The 21,030-nt window shown below is 37.4% G+C and overlaps 1 protein-coding gene across 1 annotated transcript; it reads right to left on the bottom strand.

Annotated features, from left to right (window-relative positions):
* Positions 1 to 1,668: 1,668 nt before the first annotated feature.
* rag1 (recombination activating 1) lies at positions 1,669 to 7,257 on the bottom strand. Its single transcript, XM_046859357.1, is given in 5 exon segments — positions 1,669 to 4,035; positions 4,646 to 5,419; positions 5,422 to 5,765; positions 5,941 to 6,291; positions 7,094 to 7,257. Coding segments are annotated over 4 exon segments (3,195 nt in total). The 5' UTR covers positions 6,270 to 6,291; positions 7,094 to 7,257; the 3' UTR covers positions 1,669 to 2,287.
* Positions 7,258 to 21,030: the final 13,773 nt, after the last annotated feature.

The raw sequence follows: 21,030 nt of genomic DNA on the forward strand, positions 1-21,030 counted from the left end.
GTTTAGGCTAGTACTCAATTTATCTGCTGCTGTGTACGATTCGTGTTTATCTCGGCAGGTTGTATTTGAGAGCTTGCTATTAGCATTCAGCTAGTTATTATATTATTATTAGGAATATTGGTTTTAAATTGATGTTAATTAGCTTTAATCAAATATTTTCCTATAGTTAATGGTTCGTTTGGTAAAAGGGCACTAATTTGCCAGCAATGAAAAACAATATGTGGTTTGAGGCAGACGTCATTTTGTTATAACAGTTAACATTTTATCCTTTAACATGAGTGAAGAATTTGACACTGTACTTAATTTACATCAGTGTTTATTCAAATGAATAATTGCAGTTTTAATTGATTAGAGACGTTAGGTACAGATAAACAAAGGCACAAATGAAACAAACTATTTATAAACACTCAGCAAAGTTCTGTTTGTGGAGGTAGAAAGTTTCTGCATCCATATGGGCAATCAGCCTTGTGGTACCTTACATCTTCACATTTTCACAAAAACACAAATAATGTAAAATGTCAATAGCATACCATAAAAAATAAACAATAAACAGGGTACAAAGTATCACCTATTTACTTTTGGTTTCAATTGACAATAACATTGTAAGAATATTATAATTAATGTATCAATCAATCAATTAAAGACTCCAGTACATAACAATGCAATTAATCTATTAATCAAGTAAACTATTAAAGTAGAAAAATAAACAGTGAACAAAAAAACAATTAGCCAATCAATCAATCAAATAAAAAAGTACAGAAACAAAATGATTAATCTTTAGAAATAAGACCCTTCTGACACAGGTAACACAAACAATTTAATGAACCTTGTCATATTAATATGACAACAGATCTGTAAAATCAAGATTAGATTGTTAAGTTTTGTAAAAAAAAAAATAATAATAATAATAAAATAATGAGGTGTATGGTCTGGTGCAAAAACATATGTGAAGTGTGTAGCATCGTGCAAAGTTTTGAGATGTAAAATTGAAGGTTAATAGCGTTTTTTTTTTTTTCTGGAAATGTGCAAACGTGTGTGCTTCTGTTGCTATTTTCTAGAGAAGTCCCTGGTGTGTAGCAGCAGTCTTTTTTTTTTTTGCTATTTCTTCTAAAACTGAAGCAGTTTGTGTTTCCCTAATTCCATTTTGTCTCTGCCCTCTGTCCGTGATAAATTGATACAAAGATCATAAAAGTGGTTTCTTTTAAAGTAATTCCCCCTCTGTGACTTACAGTGCTTTCATTTGATTCCATAAATAATCCTTCTGTATAAATTCATGAATGTGTCATAACCTGGCAACACAATAAACTCTCCCATATTTCACCAGCAGGCAAAAAGGAAAAAAAAAGCCTAAGAGAAAATCGTATAGCCATTCCCTCGCAATTTCATCTGTCATAAAGTTAAAGTTGCAGACAGATATCAAAAATATAAAAAAAGGTTAACCATAAACTAATTTAGCATGCTAAAAAAATTATTTCAAACAAATGTCCAAGTATATTCAAGTAAATTTACTCAATCCAAACCATTTTTAAAAGTCTGTTATGTCAAGAGATAAATCAGTGTCATCTGGGCATTCCTCTGGATTGATGGTGGCTTGCAGTGTTTTTAGAGTTCTTGTGAGCCTCCATGAACTTCGCTGGCCCATGCACCAATTGAGATACATAGAAATAGATACACTGCATACTTTACGAACTACTGCTACAGGCATATTGTGGAGATTTCATTTCCATTTGTCTCATTTCTTTCTCCCAAAGATCTTGAGGATTACAGTCAGAGGTAGGAACACATGACCTGTAGTAAATTCCAGCCTCAGCGCATAGATTCAAATGTATTATTGGACGTTTGTAGGAAATGTGACCAATAGCTTACATTTAGACACATTTCTCGAACTATTTGGATAATATATATTTTATAAATCCTATTAAAGTTAGACAAAAGTCTAGTTAGACTAGCGTCGCCGGTAGACTGTATTTACTCCAACAAAAACAGGAGGCTTTCTTGTCGGTTTGTTATGTAGCTAAGCTGGCTAACATGCTAACTCCACTCTGTTATCAATTAAACCTACAATAAACTCTCCCATATTTCACCAGCAGGCAAAAAGGAGAAAAAGCCTAAGAGAAAATCGTATAGCCATTCCCTCGCAATTTCATCTGTCATAAAGTTAAAGTTGCAGACAGATATCAAAAATATAAAAATGGTTAACCATAAACTAATTTAGCATGCTAAAAAAAAGTTATTTCAAACAAATGTCCAAGTATATTCAAGTAAATTTACTCAATTTAAACCATTTTTAAAAGTCTGTTATGTCAAGAGATAAATCAGTGTCATCTGGGCATTCCTCTGGGTTTATGGTGGCTTGCAGTGCTTTTACTGAGTTCTTGTGAGCCTCCATGAACTTCTGCAGATACTTCGAAGTGTACAACCAGTGGTGTTTTAATATGTCTTCTAACTCAAATGACTTGGATTGCCTGGCATTCATTTTACGGAAGCGTCTGAAAAGTTTGTTCCCTGATTCATTCCCTTCGCTGGCCCATGCACCAATTGAGCCATCTCTCTCAACAATTTCAGGTACATGGGCTAGAGTCTTATGGAGGTAGTTAGTAATTTTGCCATCATAGCGATATTTAAATGTTGTGGAAAGGAGCTCTGCAAAACGTTGGGAGTTGAAGCTGTAGCGGCAAAGCTGATCGGGACAATCTCTAGCTGGACAAGTAGAACGCCAAACAGGTTTCATCTGGAGGTATAGCTCCATTAGTTCTTTCAGCGCCTCACGGCGCTCTTCTGAAGGAACCAACTCACACACCACTTCCACAGATTCACGGGTCATAAGTCGCCGGGCATAGTTCCCATTCATTCTCATCACTGGTTTCAACTTCAGTTTCTTCCTCAGCTGCTTGTCAAGGGCCGATCTCCAGCGTCGCCGCTCTTCTCGAGATGGGTTGTTTTTTAAGTACACTTCAGCAATCTCATCCTGGAAAATCTTGTAGAATTCTGTGGCATTACCTATGTCACAGTGCAAGGCATCTAACGTGGGTTGTGTTTCAATGAAAGGTTTGGCTGAGACCCCTTTTACTCGATCCCGCAGCTCCTCTGCAGACTCAGAAAAAGGATTAGTTCTCCATATCTCATAACGTTCAAGGTTTTCATCATGGCTTCTAGTGATGGAGTGAAGCACCATGTTCTGAGAGGCTTCAGCTCGTGTGGAGTCACACAGGGTGCAGATGTAAGTCGAGCCCGAAGCCTCCAAACCCTCCATTTCTCTTACCATCTTTTCATCATAGCCTGTGCTCCTAAAATAAAAGCGGAAGGAACGTTGGAGCCCACCTACAGTGAGAATGAGGCGACTCTCCTTCATAGCTTTACGCTCTGCCACCACAGGACCCAAGATGGCTGTCAGCATCTCATGATCAGATTCATCCACAAACATGAGGCACAGCGGTCTGCAGGAAAGCTCTGAGTTAGGCTTTTGCTCCTGGAAAATAGTGACTGCTTCTTCTTCACCTTCCGGTTGAATAGTGATAGACATCACTGTAATAGAAAATCTCACTGCCTTTTCTGGGATTGCTGGCCCTCCTCCATGCTTCTCACTGACATCTCCCATGCCATCACATGACTCCTTAATCACTACAGTAAAACCTGAGGTGCAGGTGCTGTCATCCAATCCTCTTTCTCTAAGTCCCTCCATAATGTCTTCTTCTAAGTCTTTTAAAGCTGATACTAATGCGACATCATAGCGGAATCTTCTAGAAATTGTGTCTGCGGGAACATCCTCTACAGAGGCAGTCCATCCAGAAAGCCCATCAATGATCCCAATATTACAAGAGTTGGAAACGTTTTTCAGAGCTGGTTGCCACTCAAATTGATGAAAGCCAGGAAGAAGCTCCTTTTCAGCATTACGGAGAGCATGCAAAGGCTGGAAGATCTGCCGTCCACTAGTAGCTTTGACAGTGCGGTACATCTTGTGGTACTGACTACAGCTGAGAAAGGTATTGACTCGTATTGCCAAACACACAGCTGGGTGCAAGCCAAGACCCCTGCCTAGAAGAGTAGACAAAGAAAAAATTAACCCACTGTGAACCTTATGCAGGTACAAAATAATGAATTTATAAAGAAGTTTTGGCTAGAAAAGGAGTAATACTAGAGATTTAAAGGTAGATTGCAGGTGCTGTCAGTTATTTGACAGCAAAGCTTATCCCCAAAGTATATTTGAAATGATCATGATAAGAGGTAATTTGGGTTGGGTTGACTAAAAAGATCTATTGGTTAGTGACGAAAACAGACACCAGCTATGCCATCCAAAAAAAGCTGTGTAACTAAGAGACAGACATGCCCTAGATGGTGAGAATTCCATACAAATCTGAACATTCAGAACTTGGGTTGCTCTACGACCTCATTAGTCCTCCCTATATGATTTTCTAGCAAAACGTACATGCATATTACTTTAATTGAGTAATACATTTTCCCCCTATTAAAAACTTTTTACAACTTTTTTTTTACCATATTATTTCAACAGTCTGGTTTCCTGGATACAAACGGTCTATACTAAGAATAGCTATACCATTTCTCTTATTGTCAATCAGATATTTAATTTAAAAAAACTTGACATTAAAAGTGACGTTAGCACCGATGATATGCCTCTTGGCCCTACCTTGCATCATGGCTTCCAGCTCATCAGCCTGTTTGTGTTCATTTCCTGCCCTCAGTGCCAGCAGGAACAGTGTCAAACACACAGACTTCACATCTCCACCCTCCTCCTTATCAGCAAACATCTTCACCTGATTCTTCAGCTCTCTCAGCCTGTGCTTCTGCGCCCTTCGTGTGAGTGAGAGCAGGTGCTGGCGAGGACGACCACCTTTGTTGACAGGTAAGTAGCCATCCATGTTCTGCTCAGGAATATTCTCTTCCTTCCTGCCATCTTTCTCAAAACAGTGACTTAAACAGTGGTCTGCAAAGGAGTCTAATCTGACCAACTCGCCACAACCTTCTCTTGGGCAGAGCAGAGGAAGAGAGTGGAGAATAGACAGAAAAGCTTCAGCAGGACTATTTAGGTCACATGGTTTAAATTGGAGGCCACAGGCTGGACACTGGGGACCTAAGATGTGACTGTACTTTTGGATGCAGGTGCGGCAGAAGAGGTGCTGACATGGGGACTGGACCGGGTCAGACAAGAGGTGATCACACACTTGGCACACAAGAGCATTCACAAAGTCTTTTGGGAATTCACCTGGAAGTAAGTTGGACGTTAGGTGGTCTTTCTGGCAGTGAGTTATATTCTTTACCCAAAGGCTCCTCTGAGCAGCTGGCTTTACCCATGCTCTCAAGCACATTGATGGTGGGTTGTCTGTGGTCTGCCTCCACACTCTATTGCCCCCTGTAGAGGTATCTTTCTTTGTTCTTTTGGGAATGCTCTGTAGTGGTTTCTTCTCTTCCTTCCTCTTCGCTGAAGTATGTGCCTCTTGGGGTAGCAGTGAGGGCACTGTGAGTTGTGGGGCTTCCATATAGGGACCCTGATCCTGGAGAAGCTGCATATTCCCCCTCCTCTCATAGCTACATTCCAGCAACGATGGCAGAACATTGGCGGGTGGATAGATTCCATGTCTCCACTTACATCTACCTTAAATACCTTTAGAATGACATCAGGCCATTTGGAAGCTTTGCAACCCATCCTCCGCAAAGCATATTTATTGTGATCATCCAGGTCTCCCTGGACTTCATGCTCTGGGCCTTTAGATTTTCTCAGAAGTATGCCACATAAGCGGCATAAGGCCCTGAAAAGAATTCAAGAAGAATTTTTGAGGGTTATTTATAATTTTGTAAGGGACATTTTTCTTGAATGCTATCTGATATGAATATTCTAGATTTAATTTGAGACCCTACTAAAACGGTTTCAACGCTTAAAATACATTTGTCAAATAATAATTCCAATATCTTTAGTATTATTACCTGAGATGATCCATATGCGTGTCAATCTCCTGAAGCTTGAGATCCACTTGTCTGCCAGCACCCTCCACATTCTCCTTATTTTTGCCCCCAAGACAGAGCTTCATAATGCTGCTAGGAACAGTCAGGCCATCCGCCTGTTCACTAACCTTTAGCTCAGCCTCCTTCTCCAGAGGAGGTTCATTAGGCAGAGGGGCCTTCTCCAAAGAACGGACTCGAAAGAGCTTAAACTTCCAGTTGGAGAAGTTGGAATAAGGATGACACAACTCATCTGGCATGGAGGCTCTTGGCGAATCTGGTGGAACATACAGCTCTGTCTCCATGGTATCCATAGTGTCAGCAAAGTCTCAGAATCTGTGAAGGAGTAGATGCAAAAGGTTCATTTTTTGAACTACGTGGGGATGCTTTTCTGCAGCTTGGCTCCTGTGGATTTTTCTTTCACATATTATTAAAATGTTTCACACCCATAACCAACCCACACTTTCAAAATTACGCATCTTTTTTTGGTTTTTGAGAATGTTTTGTACTGAGTGTCCTGAAATCCCATCACACAGTGGGGTGTTAAGCTCTGACCCTCAGTGCTGCATTATTCTGTAAGTGGCATTTAGCTTCTCTGTAAAATTCATGAGACAAGCATTCAGAAATCGATTGGCTGCTGAAAACTTCATCTCATCCCTTCTTTCTGCTCTGAAAATAAGCGTGTCTTTTTTCTCGCATGTCTCTTTTTATTGGGCATGGCAAGTTTGCTAAATGGGCACTTTTATCCTTTAAGATCCATCAATCTCTCATATTAGACATTTTTTTCAAGTGGAACTGGATTCAGGGCCTTAAGGGCATTACACTGGCATTTTAAGAGGAGCAAACAGGAGAATAGTGAAACTATGATAGTTATTGATTGAAGTTTACCAAAAAAGTTTTTAAGGCATACTGGTATAGATGAAAAGTCTAAGAAAAGTGACTGGAGTTGTAAATATTGGATTTGTAAACAAAAACAGAATGATAGTAATTATCAAGTACCACAACCATATTAAACCACAGAAATCCCAACAGGTGTCAAACACTGGCAGTCTTCCAAATCAGCTTTGACATAAAGTTTTTATCACATATTATAAAACTATCAATCAAATTATCTAACAATAACTTAACTAGGGCTTACCATAGTAATCCTGTGGCCACATATTGGCATTAAATCTGGCCCCTTTAAAAAGACTTTGTCTGCGTCCTGTGTCTCTTTAACTGTCAGTATCCTTTAAAGCTCTCACTAACACACGTTGGCTCACAAAAACAGGCAGACACGCAAACAGCTGGACAGACTCACTCTGCAGTCAGCTGGGTTCTCCTACCTTGTTTTTGAGGCTCAGCTGGCGTTGTATCCCTGGGGTCTTTTCTGCATGGGAGCACAGATGCAGAGATGAGTGTGTATGTGTGTGTTTGGATCTTTGAGTGTCTCTTCTCTCACTGTGTTTGTATGGATTTCAGTGTTCCTTTTGAGGATTGTGTCTCTCCATAGGAGGGAGAGACTCCTATTTATACCACACTGGGGAGTCCATAACTGACACCCCTTGCCACCTGAATGATATGGAGTGAATTGTGGGGAGGAGTGATGGTGCTAACCACACACACACACACACACACACACAGACACACACACACACACACACACACACACACACACACACAAACACACAAACACACAGACACACATCCCTTCACCCGTGGCACATATTTCTATACACTCACAGATGTCAAATTATCTTGTAATATACTGGAAAAATGCTGCTTCACAGATCCAGAATCCCTGGGTCAATTCAGAATTTAGATTATTGTTAAGGAAGAATTTTGATGTTCTCATTCAGGTTCTCTAACTCACATAACACAAAACATGCCTTTAGGTGGACTTCTATATCTAACATTAAATCATTTATGGGCCACCATAAACCAGAAGTAAGTATAAGGCACTTGCCATAGATGAATGAATGAATAAATGAATTAATGAATTGATTGATTAATTAATTAATTAATGAACAAACTAACAAAAAGTATGCTTTATACCCATGCGCCTGGTGACTTCCAAAAGTTCATGATGCATTTCCAGGGGATCTGTAATATTTTTCTAAATCTAAATCCGTCATTGGTGGAATAAAAAAAAAATTATAATCTCTGACTAAAATTAAAAGAAAAAAATAATTTTAAAGAATTTCAGTAAGGTCTTTATATCCTAAAATTAAACAATTGTTATAATAACTGTTTAATTTTTATAAAATTTTGAGAAGCCCTGGAATAAAAAAAAAACATGTTTAGCCTTATACTGTATTTATTTGTGCATGTCATATATCTTATTATACTGTGCTGATTTTCTGAATACTTTTCCATGTATTTGTCTGGTCCTGAAATATATACAGGAGCATAAGTGCATTTAAGCAGCCTTGACCTTTTGGTAAATTAATTCTGTACTATTTGTCATGTGGAGGCACAATACTGCACCAACCTGATGCACGTGATCTAGAACCAACAACAGAACTGCTGCACTACAAGCGAGACAAGCCCTAGAAAGAACTGCTTGAATTACAACCGTTACATTTACACAGCTTTGCCCTACATACAGCAGTCAGGTTTCTAGGACTGTTCACAAAGGACGGGTTATGTCCCAAAAGACTGTCACCACTCTAATAACCTGTTTTTTTTCATCTGACAGATTATTTGAGTGTCTCTTAGCACTCATTGAGCTGGCGTAGTCCGCTTTTTGTTATCGGCTTCTTGAACTAGAATTTCATTCGTGAGAGGCTCTGTTTCAGCCCCTTGTGGAATAGTCTGTGTTGTGAGAGGCAGGGATGAGCACTAATGAGAATGGCTTGATAGTTTGTCTCTGTAGATCGACAGTGTATTTGCGTAAGAATCAGCCTTGTTTGAATTTGAGCAGCGGATTAATCTGGTCTTCTCTCTGCAGGACCATGCTCTGCTGCACTAGATCTGTCAGTCCTCTTATTAAATGCACAGTCGGTGGCTACAGTTTGTTCCTTTAGTGTCAGCCTCTGCCACACATGATTACTATAGTACGTGAGGAGCCAGGATTAATGACAAGTCAGAGATCTAAAAGATGACTCAGAGATATTTGTAGAGTGAGATGGATGTTAAATCCAATAAAAATGAGTCTCAGGAGAATTTTTTTTTGAGAAATTGAGAGGATGAATATAACAGATCAAAAATCGCAACATATGCATCAGATCCTAGCTAGAAATTTTTTGTTTAAATTGTTTTAGTTTCTAGAACATTGTCAACTATTGTAGTGTTTTGTATTTTTTTATAAAATGTACTAAAAAATATTAAGGATTAAGGGAAACCTTTAATAGAAAAACACAATAATCATCATATGTCTTGATCTTAGCTATTTCCACCTAATATGCAGTACATGTTGTCTGGTTATTATCTAATCATACACAACTAACACTACTGTCACTCTTCTAATTGACTATTAATATAAATAGTATTGGATATACTATGGGGTGTCGGTTTTAATCACAATTCTATACTGTATAGTAGAAGTGAGGTACAACACAGGGAACTTTTCCCACATTCTTGGTATCTATGATTTTTGTTCCCCACACATCCTAAATCTCAATTTATCTTGTAAATAATTAAAAGATCTAAAGAAAGACTGTAATGACAACTTAATGAATTTCTAAGAGATGTATTTGTCATTGTTTGAAATGGTTGGTCCTATAGATTACATTATTATTTTAACACTGATACAGTAGCAAATAGTATTTAAGTTAAAGAGAAGTTTCATGTTGTACTGAACAGGATAAAGCTTTGGATGTCAGAAACAAATTGGCAGTGACCACCAGAGACTTGCTCATCTCATTCCTATTCTCTAATTAGCCTGTTATTGATAACTGCTGTGCCAGTTTGATTTAAAGAAACATGTCTGGTGTTGACAGCCACCTGGCACAGTGTTATTGTGTAGTGGTTGAATTTCTATGTAGATGTGAGGGGAGGGTGGGAAGGGCGGTTGTTTAGGTGGCTTTCTTACAGTTATCACCAACTGAACAGCACACCTGCTGAATGATAGCAGTGCTCCTCGACATTGCCCTCTTTCACTGATCTGGGGCCAGGGTTGTGTTTTATTCCTTGTAATTGATTCAGCCAAGGCACAGATAAGCAAAAAGGAAAAGACATCTACAGACATGAGCGATGATACTTGATACCTTCTGGGAGCAAAACTACACTCAAGTGTCCCCGAGTCAGGCACAGAGAGCAGTAAATTTTCCCTAGAAATTGAAAGGGATCTTGAGTAAATCAACATGGTAGTCTTAAGAGATAAGCCTTCCACATGGTATGAGCTTTGTCAAGATATTCAATGCTGTTTTTACGAATATAGTGCTGCTAGAAAGAAAAATCTGATATATCAGATGTAAGCTATTGCCTTAAACATTTTTTCTTTCTCGCTTACATAAAGTATATAGATAATAGGGAACACTGGTAGAGATAGTAAAGAACATTTGCCGTGATAGCATAATAGTAATGTCGTGTAGAAAATGTATTTGCAGAAAAACTGAATATATATTCATCCAGGGCAAGAACATGCAATAAAAGAAGAGTTTCTTGTATAACCCCAAAGCAATAAGGCTCTTATTCACTTATGTTACAGCAACTGTAATAAGATGCTCACAACAAAAATTGAATATCTTGTTATAAGTCAAGTCAAGTCAAGTTTATTTCTATAGCGCTTTTCACAACAGACATTGACTTAAAGCAGCTTTACAGAAATCAACCAATAAAGTGGCAGTCATCCAACAGTAACAAAACAGTAGAGACTGGAATATTTCACCATGTTAACAATTATATACTTTTGTATTTGTTTAGGTTGAGTGTCAGCTATAAGTCAGAACAAGATATGACTGTTCAAACAACTGTCAGAACTGCAGTTACAGATAATTAAACATCTTCTCCAATCAGAATATAAAATTTAGCCATTTTTCATAAGAACTACTGTGCTAGAAAATTGGCAAAATCTAGCATTGTTAATGGTTGTTTGGTTGTCATTCTGGGAGATCCCTTAAATTGATCTATCTAAGATCCTACATCATTCTCAGTTAGAAAGAGTAAAATTAAAACTAATGATTAAAAAAAAAAAAATGTAGGACCTTTTTTTATGCAAAAGAACTCAACTATTGATAGGCCTGCTGCCTCTTTTCTGCATTTTTAATAACTATTCTCATAGCTTGTAGTCTATCTTGTTTTAACATATGTACCTTTTATCCTATCAGTAGGTTTGGAACAGGATCACATCTCCCATGATGCTACAGCATATCGATGAAGCTTTCATCATTTTAAATCATGAGTAATTGTACTACTGGGGAAAAGAATGGCAGACTCTAGCAGGTTAAACACGTTCAGCTCCTCATTATTCTTTGCATGCTCTTGTCTCTTGCCTCTCTCACTCACTCTCTCTCTCTCTTTCTCTCTCTCTGTCTTTCTCTGTCTTACTCATTTTTTCTCTCTGGTCTTCCTTTCCACTCAAAGTTTATTTTGTAAATTACCATTCAAAACTGTGGCCCCCTGTGCCATGCTATTTGTCAAAGGTAGCTGCAGGAATGCCTCTTTCGCCTGTCCTATCCACTTTTAGGTTGCTCATCTATCTTTCTCACTCCCACTTTCCTTTACCTCACATCACCCTCCCTTTGGCCCTGCCTAATAATCATTAATGCCATTATCAGGATGCAGGAGATTCATTACCCGCTGTCTGTCTGTATCAGTATCTCTCTCTCTCTCTCTCTCTCTCTCTCTCTCTCTCTCTCTCTCTCTCTCTCTCTCTCTGTGTGCATATCTTCCTATGATTGCCTTTCTAGAACGATTGGTGTGAATGCAAAAGCCTCCTTCCTGACCTGATTATACTCTACCTGATTAATTAAAACTCAGATTTACAATTCAAAAACCTGTTTCTCTCTGGCGTTTATCCTGAATTAATTATTTAATTTACACTTAATTGGAATTTTGATGTTACATTTTTATGCGTTTCATTATGAGAAGGGTAACAAATATACAACCAAATAATAGCAAATAAACTATTCTTTACAAAATCATTATTTTCGAATTTCATTCACATTTTTAAGAGTACCTGCACTGGGAATAGGCACTCACGGTATTTACACAATATTATAAAGAAAATTGTAGGTAAGAGAACATTGCCATCCCTCGGGCTATGACACACTGTAAGAAACTTTGCAGCAACAGCTGCTGCATGTTTCTCTCCTGAGATAATCTGCTAGTTTTTCATCCTCCCTCTGACTCGCTTCCTCTGTTTCTCTCTTGCTCTTGCAGGACAGCTCTGCTGACTGATGTAATGTGAAGCGTTAGCTCATGTGGTCCGGGGCTGATCTGCCTAGTCTTCGACAGATGGGGAATGCCATAGAACAGATGCATGATGTTACAGTACTTTTACCTCTATTGCTTATGCTTCTCTCTGCCCTGAGGTACTTTCTCCATTCTGTACTTCCTCCTTTCCAGCAGACATTCAATTACCTTTGTGCTACATGCCAGAAAGTCTGCTTTGTATATGTCCTTATTTTCTTATTTTGTGTCTTGTCTGCTTCCATCCAAGAAAATCACTCTGGGGAAGATTTAGCTAGCCAATTGTATTCAATTACCACTGTTAAAATTAATTAGCCATCCATCCATCCATCCATCCATCCATCCATCCATCCAATCTTTCTTTATACTGATCAGGTAATAGTGGATTCAGAGCTTATCCCCAGACCACTTGGCATTATACAGGAATACACAAGACACACAATACACAATCACTAGCCAAACATGATATCTGTTTTTTTTGTGTTGAAATAACATGTGATTTACATTGTTTTAATCAAACCAATCAATGAGTCCTTATGTCTTGCAAATAGGATCATCTTGGAATACCATTCTCATCAGGATAGAAAATTTTTTTCACAGAATAAAATGATTAGTGTGAATGACTCTGGACACCTGACCATTACCAGCACAAATGTGGTTTTCCCCAAACTGCTGCCACAATTGTATAGAATGTATTTGTATTTTGTAGCATTAGGATTTCCCTTCACTGGAACTAAGGCTACATTTACAGTAATCTGGATCAATTTAAAAAGTGTTTTCATCTTAAAACGCTCCGCGTCCACACTTTTGTTTTTGATTAATTACCAAAAGTTGCTCTTCCACACTGAAACATTAGAAAACGCTTATGTCCCTGTACTGTGCATGAGCAAATTGTAAGACAGTTCGACCTGCATCATTTCCGCCTGTCGTTTATTTACTTTCCGGCTCATTGAAATGTTGCGGCAAAGATCAAAAATGTGTCATCATATTTTTTATAGTCAATACTGCGAAAACAGCTTTTTTTTATTTACCCACTTTGGAAAGCACTTTCAAAAAGCTTCATTTTCACTTACTGAAAATGCCGTCTCAGTGTTGATGGAAGGCCAAAATGGGGTGAAATATATGCGTTTTCAAATAACAATGTATTAGTGTGGAAATGGCCTAAGAATCCCAAATATGTTACAGCATTACAATGCCTATGGCAATGCACAAAGCAAGGTCCATAAGAACATGATGTGCCAGGTTTGGACTAGAAGACCTTGGAGTGGCCTGAACAGAGCACAAACCTCAACACCATTGAACACCAATGTGACTGACTGACATATTATATGTAGATTTAAATGATAAAGCATGTATGTAATTGTATGGTATGTACAGTATATGCAATATAGATTACCCATGTAGCATCTGCAAAGAAGAAGAGGCGTCTTTATTGCAAAAAAAGCCTTCCTAATGGCTTTGTTTGTCTTTCCTGGAATAAACAGACATTAAGAAGTGTGTGTAAAGAAGGGAAATGATCTCCAGATGGGTCTTATGCACTCTGAGTAAACTGTACAAAATGAAAAGTGTATGCCAGATCCAGGGGAAACGGAGCTGTGTGTCTTTAATCAAAATAACAATGCACTTTAATTCTGCAGTAATTAAATTGACGTTTCCCCCCAGCGAGTCTCAGGCTTGCTAGAGCCAGGAGATACAGCACACTGCAACGTTCCCTCATTGGATTTGTGTTGTGTTTAATCATCAGGTTTGTATTTCTCTATCATGGGATTTTTTGTACATTGGTCTTAGTTTAGACATCTGTTGCAGAGAAAGTAGAAATAAAAGCATGAAAAAGAGAGAATCAAAAAGACATGATCACACCCACATCCACCAGTTTCTGCATATTTTTGTATGGGTGCTATGTGGGTGGTTTCACAGATGACAAAAAAAATGCCCCTGTTTGTCTGTTGGTGAAAAGAGCAGCAGCAATGTCTGTCATAGACAGGCTTGATTGTCCAATGGTCAGTGTAGCCTTGCGAAACAATTGGTAGCCCGTCTCTGGCATAGATCTGCTTATTATTTTTCTGTCCTTTGACTAAAAAAGTCCATTATATGAAATGCCAGAGCAGTTATGGCCTTTTCAATAGTGAATGTGTCATACCTCTGCCACAAGGACAATAGAAGTCCTGACACTAATATGGACTCTGGCTGGGCTTAGGCAGACTGATCTTTAAATCAGTTCATCTTGTAATTATAATGGAGGGAGGGGAAAGGGCTGAGCAGTGATCTCCCACAACTGGGTTCTGAATGTACAGCCACTGACAAGAACAGCAATTGTTGTCGGGTTCAGGAGCATCTGTAAAACCAGCCAATGAGCAGGGACAGCAAATACAATAGGCCACCGGTCAGAGCACTGGCTGAGGCAGAAGAAATGATCTAAATAAGGAGAGTTGGTAGGAGGTCAACACAAAAGGCCACCTGCAATGACTTTAGCAGAACTCTGGCATAGTGGTCATGTCGATTTTTATTGTCATTGCTTCTGTATACACGTGTACAAAATGCTGAAACAAACAATTCAATTCTGTGCAGAATCAAACAGAAGTTGTTAATTTACTGAATTAAAAATGCTTAAGATGAAAGTACATTATTGCCTATGAATCGGAATGTGTAGCACAGCCTATTTTAAATGAAGACTATAGGGACAATGGGAAAAACTATGGGAAGTGATAGCTCAGTGGTTCAGATGTTGTACCACCAATCCAAGCCAAGCTGCATCGTCTGGGCTCTAGAAAAAGGTCCTTAACCCTTATTTGCTCAGTCCTGTAAATAAAATAATTTGCCCAAATAAGGACGTCTGACAAATGCCACAAATGTAACTCTATGGTATATCAGAAAGGTCTTCATATAAAGATTTTTGGTTCTTTTCACAAAACAGTTTATTAAGAAATGATTTAATGCTTACAAAAGTAAAATTATGTTGCATCCTCTTAATGGCCCATTCCAATTCCACACCTAGGCCTTTCATTCTCCCTCCCTACAAAGTGCAGCAGGTGTGGATTTAAAATAATCAGTAACATGCAGAAAGGTAACTGTCCTAATGGTGATTTTTGCAGTCATTTCAACTGCACTGGATTTTTCACATTATGTGCATGCATAAGTATTAAAATGTACTGACATGAGGTACTAATAAGGTATTATTTAGTCTCCGGCTCACCTTCATTAGCAATATTAATACAGGTTCAAACATTTTATCCTATAACATGAATAGAGAAAGAAAGAAAGAAAGAAAGAAAGAAAGAAAGAAAGAAAGAAAGAAAGAAAGAAAGAAAGAGAGATGTTTATGTGCTGTGTGTGTTTGAGAAGGTAAACAGCACCTGCATCTCGCCCTATGAGTCATGGAGAATAATATTGATAAAGAGAGGGTTAGAAAATATCAAGTTTGATCACATTTCTGAATCCCACACGGAAGCCTATACAAGATGTAAAGTCTGACACACACACGCACACGCATACACACACATACACACATTCACAGGCTAGATGCAGTTTGAGTTTCTCTGTGACCGAGTTGGCACTAATGTATTTTTGTCTCTACTCCACCTCCCCCGACAATCATTCCCTTTTGCTGCTATTCATCGTCACAGTAAAACCCACAGTGCCTTTGCTTCAGGTAAAACCGGCTCTTTTGTGCACGCTGGACATATGAGCAGAGCTATCTACCAATACAACTGCACGTCTCTAAAGACACGCTACTCTATATGCAAACTAGTGATGAAAATGGAGCCTGGCCTGCAGTGATTATATTTGTAATTTAATTTTGCTGGTCGCAAGAGGGAGAGATAAGAGAGAGGACCAGCTGTGGTTGTCTGTGTCCAAGCATGAATAGAGAAGCAAAAATGAGATACACATAGCTTTATTGAAAGGGACAGAAACCTGTAACGGATGGCGGGGGGTACAGACAGAATGCCTGACAACATGCACACATAAGTGTATTAAAGCTTATGACTATACACAGTTAATACATACAAATTAAATTGGACCTCAACAAAAATACAGACATGCTTGTAACACAAGATATCATTTATTAAAGCCGGTTATGTAAATGAAATGTCAAAATGATTCATAATGATAAGTATAGGCTGATTATAGACCACAGATCTCACACTGACCCATGATTCTGAATCATTTGAGACATTGTTATTTTCTCGCTTTTGTGTGTCTTGACAAAAAAAGGTAATCAGCGGGGGAGTCTGAACTGAGTGCTGTAGCCTATTTTAAAGAGCAAAGACGCATTTAAGATTTCAAAGGAGAGCACACAGAGCTGCACCAAGCCCACGAATAAAATGGAGATAGTGAAGGACAAAAAGTGTGCTTCTGGCTGTATTACTTTCTTTTTAACAAACCATGTGGAAAAGTTTAACTGAATCATATTCCTAACTAAAGTCATATACAGTTTTATATACACTGTGTGTATATATATATATATATATATATACTGTATATACTGTATATAATGTTGAGGTTTATGTAAGGCATGAAACATGAAACTTGAAATGTCAATACTGCTTAATTATTTTCCAACAGTTTCAACATATTTTATTCCTTTTACACCAAAAATGATTAAAGAACCTTGTTTTTGTTTTATTTAATGTTGTAGAATATCCACAGAAAGTTAGTTCCTGGTATTACTTGCGCTATAATATATCAAAAATTATATGCTTTTAATTCCCTTTAAAAAACAAATTTAAAATAATAAATATTAGTAGGCAACAATTATGTGAATTACATTCTCCATACAAGACTCTGTGGTTCAGCTGTTACTTTAACCATAATACCAATAACCAAACCATAATATAAGGGAATAATTCCATTAATAAACATCTGTGATTTAAATCATCATTGAATCATAATGTGCAGGACAGATAATACAACAGTGCTATGGTATAATCATTAAAACAGCAAATATTGGCCAAAGACTTCATTTAATTACGGTAGTTTAAACACAGACTGTGTCTATAAAGGGAAAGTCACTGACACAAAATCAAAATTCTATGTCTTAGCACAATCATGTTCACATAACACTTTATATGCATGTATGTATGTGTGTATGTATGTCTGCTCTGCCTAAAAATTTGCAAGTTGCCTTATATATTAAATTTGCTGTGAATGAATCAGGCTTATTAACAATTAAGCTATGTCTCAGTTTTAATGAAACATTTATATAAATGTATTAGTCAGGGAGTAATCAGTATGAGTAGATGTAAAAAATCCTTAAAACCATTAATGTGAAACACAAGACATTTATCTCAGAATCTTCTTCAACTGAGGTAAATAGAGTAACTATAATTTGTCCAGATAGTACAGTTAGATATTCTTATATGTATCATATAACATCTGAGGTGTTAATATATTTTTTGTGACATACTGAGAATACATTTCTATTCAGAAAGTTCACAAGTTCATGTAATCAATGAATGAAATGAAAATAATTGATGTTTGTGAGTCTGATCGATTACTTGGAAGATGCTGCTTTGTGAAACATTGATTAAATATATATTCTGGATATTTAACCATCATTTGCATTGCATTTATATTTGCAAAATGTAGCTGTGCTACAGTGGTAAGAACAGAGTACAGAGAGATTTCTCTTAAAGGAAAAATCCATCCTGAACAACTTGCCTATTTATCTTGCCTTAATTTACGTTATCTTCAAAGACTTAGAATGCATTCTGAATGCATCTCATCGATCACCTTTAATTAGTGAACTTATTACCTTATTCAGCCAAATCATTACTATAACTCTGAATAACTGTATCATATACATGAGGGTCTGAAAATCTGAGACCAAACTTAAAACTGAAAAATAAGCAGGAGGTTTAAGAAGTTTGATCAATTAAAAACAAAGTAAGTTAATGTTCAATATTCATTTAATATTTTGCAATATTTTTAGGTTCCTATTTAAATATAATTGAATTTGAAATATTAATGTTAACTGTTTTGTACAAAAGGTCAGATTTTTCTTGAAGCATGTGTTTAGGTGACAGATGGATTTAATCTCAAATAGATCATAAGGTTTTGCAATTTGTGGAGTTCATGCCAGCTGGAGCACAGACTGTTATTAACAGAAAGAAGAACATACCAGATACGAAGTAACTTAAATTCATATTAATGTTTTAAGGATTCTACTTTTCACAACTCAGTTGACAGTCAGTTTATTGAGATGGTTTGGACATATGCAGAAGAGGGACATGGCGTATATCGGAAGGAGAATGCTGAGAATGGAGATACCAGGAAGAAGGAAAAAAGGAAGACCAAGGAGGAGGTTTATGGATGTGGTGAGGGAAGACATGCAGTAGTTGGTTTGAAAGAGGCAGATGTAGAGGACAGGGGGGGGTATGGAGAAGAATGATCCACTGTGGTGACCCCTAATGCAACTGAAAGAAGAAGAAGAAGAAGAAGAAGAAGAAGAAGAAGAAGAAGAAGAAGAAGAAGAAGAAGAAGAACGAGAAGAAGAAGAAGAAGAAGAAGAAGAAGAAGAAGAAGAAGAAGTTGTCAGTCATTTTATGTGAATCAGTTGTTTTAATAACACAAGTTGTAAGAAAAGTTGTTCTAATGGATTAGAAAATAATGCAAAATGGAAGCATTTTCAACAGTAATCTCAGATTTTGGGACCCAATTGTAGCTGCAATACATTAAACATCAATGGAAATTGGAATGAGAGAAAGCACTCTTGCACAGCTTTGTGACAGGTCATGGGAGTACACTAATCCAGTCAACACGTGTTTAGAGGATTTTTTGTGATTGTGTGCCTCAACATTTGTTGTCGCAGATACCACAGGAGTATGTGGTATCTTGTTTGCTATTTCATTCAATTTGGTTTCACACCAAGGCTGGAGAGAAGTTTAGTATGGGGCTTGAAAACACATCCCAGGTATTTGTACTGAAGATGATCTGGTTCTTTTGGCAACATCCCAAACTAGAACTCTGAAATGCACTTGAACACCTTGTGGTTTATTGCAGTCAAACTTTTCTGGTGTGTATCCCTTTCCTCATCAGTCACATGCTGTATGTAGTGTATAAAAATAGTAAATTGCAAGTACATGTGGACGAAATTTGGCTTCTCTTCTTAGTTACTGAGCATAATGTCTGTAAAATATTAAAACCTGTGAATGAATGGGTACCTAGTGACTTTATACATAGAATTAATAGAATGTTTTTTATTTATTTCCTTTTATTAAGGTGGTTCAAACTAATCCCTTATTTTATTTTTGAAAAATAAAATTTGCATAGTGTATACATTTTACAGACTGTATGTGTTTTGGCCTATTTATATATTAATTTGATATTAACAATAATAATTACAAAATTATACATGCACGAATTTTCCAAAGCAATTTACATATAAAACATACATCTGAGCTGGTTAAGAAGGCCTACATTTGGGGAAGTGGTAGCTCAGCAGTTAAGGTGCTGGGTTACTGATCGGAAGATTTGGGGGTTCACATTCCGGTATCACCAAACTGCCACTCTTGGGCCCTTGAGCAAGGCCCTTAACCCTCTGTGATTCAGGGGCACTATAACATGGCTTACTCTGCACTAAGTTCACTGAAAAGAATTTCACTGTGCTGTAATGTATATGTGACAAATAACGGTTATTATATTTTTCATTTCAGAGAAATTGTTAAAAGGGAAGAAACAGTACACCGACTCAACCCTAGTTTCTGGTAATCAACTGATAAATTATTTGGGAATGGAGGAAAGAGTTAAATAATACAATGTGCCTGAGAGTAGGAAGTGTGTAAGCAAAGCACAGTAAGAAAAGAGAGGGCTGAAGGGCATATGACACGGACCAGTCACATACAAACCAAACCGATAACATGCCTGAATGAATTTAATCCTATTTTACACCCTTCTTCTGTGCCAGCTCACATTTTCTCCATCTCTCTATCTCGTTCTCTCATTCTATCTACAGAATCTCAGTCAGATTCTCAGTCTGTCTCCATGTTTCCTGTTAAACAGACATATCCTAAAACAAAAAAGAAGGTATATTGAAACATTTTTATTGTACATTAAATTCAAATGTACCAGAAATATTTGTATTGGGTTTTTTTTATCGAAATGACATAAATCTACATATAAATATATTAGAATCTATTTATTTAAAATGATTTAAAAGTAAACAAATTGCACTTGCTTTAAAAACAACATCTTGATGCAATTAATTTAATGAATATGTATACTCTAACTTTGGGTATTTAAGCACTCTGTACACGTGCTGCCCACATTTGGCCATATGGGTTTACAGATACCTTATAGGTTTATTGCTTCTTTTTTTTTCTATGTGCAGTATGTTAATTGTCCTCTAGCACTCCATTAGTGGCCAGGCTCTGACTACAGCACTTCTCTTAGCTGAATATTTTTGATTGGCAGTCTGTTCTCAACTCAGCAGTGACATTGAAATCAACCATGCGAATATAGTCAGTAATGGTCCTAGCACGGTCCCTTTCGACTGATAAATGGGGTAGAAGGGGGCTGACAAATTGTGCATAGCAACAGATGGGCTGCAGTCTGTAACTGTATACCCTATGAAGTGCATCTACATGGTAGATTTACTTGATAAAATGGCCAGAGAGTGTAGCAACAACTTAGATGTGTCAGAAAGGTTACCAAGCATTGTGTATATGTGTATTTCTTTTTGATTATGCTGTTCTTTCGTAGGAAAACATAAGACACACCCCTACGCTTTTGTTTCATTAAAGGGGA

The sequence above is a fragment of the Silurus meridionalis genome, chromosome 10, assembly GCF_014805685.1.
Source record: "Silurus meridionalis isolate SWU-2019-XX chromosome 10, ASM1480568v1, whole genome shotgun sequence".
Classification (NCBI taxonomy): Eukaryota; Metazoa; Chordata; class Actinopteri; order Siluriformes; family Siluridae; genus Silurus; species Silurus meridionalis.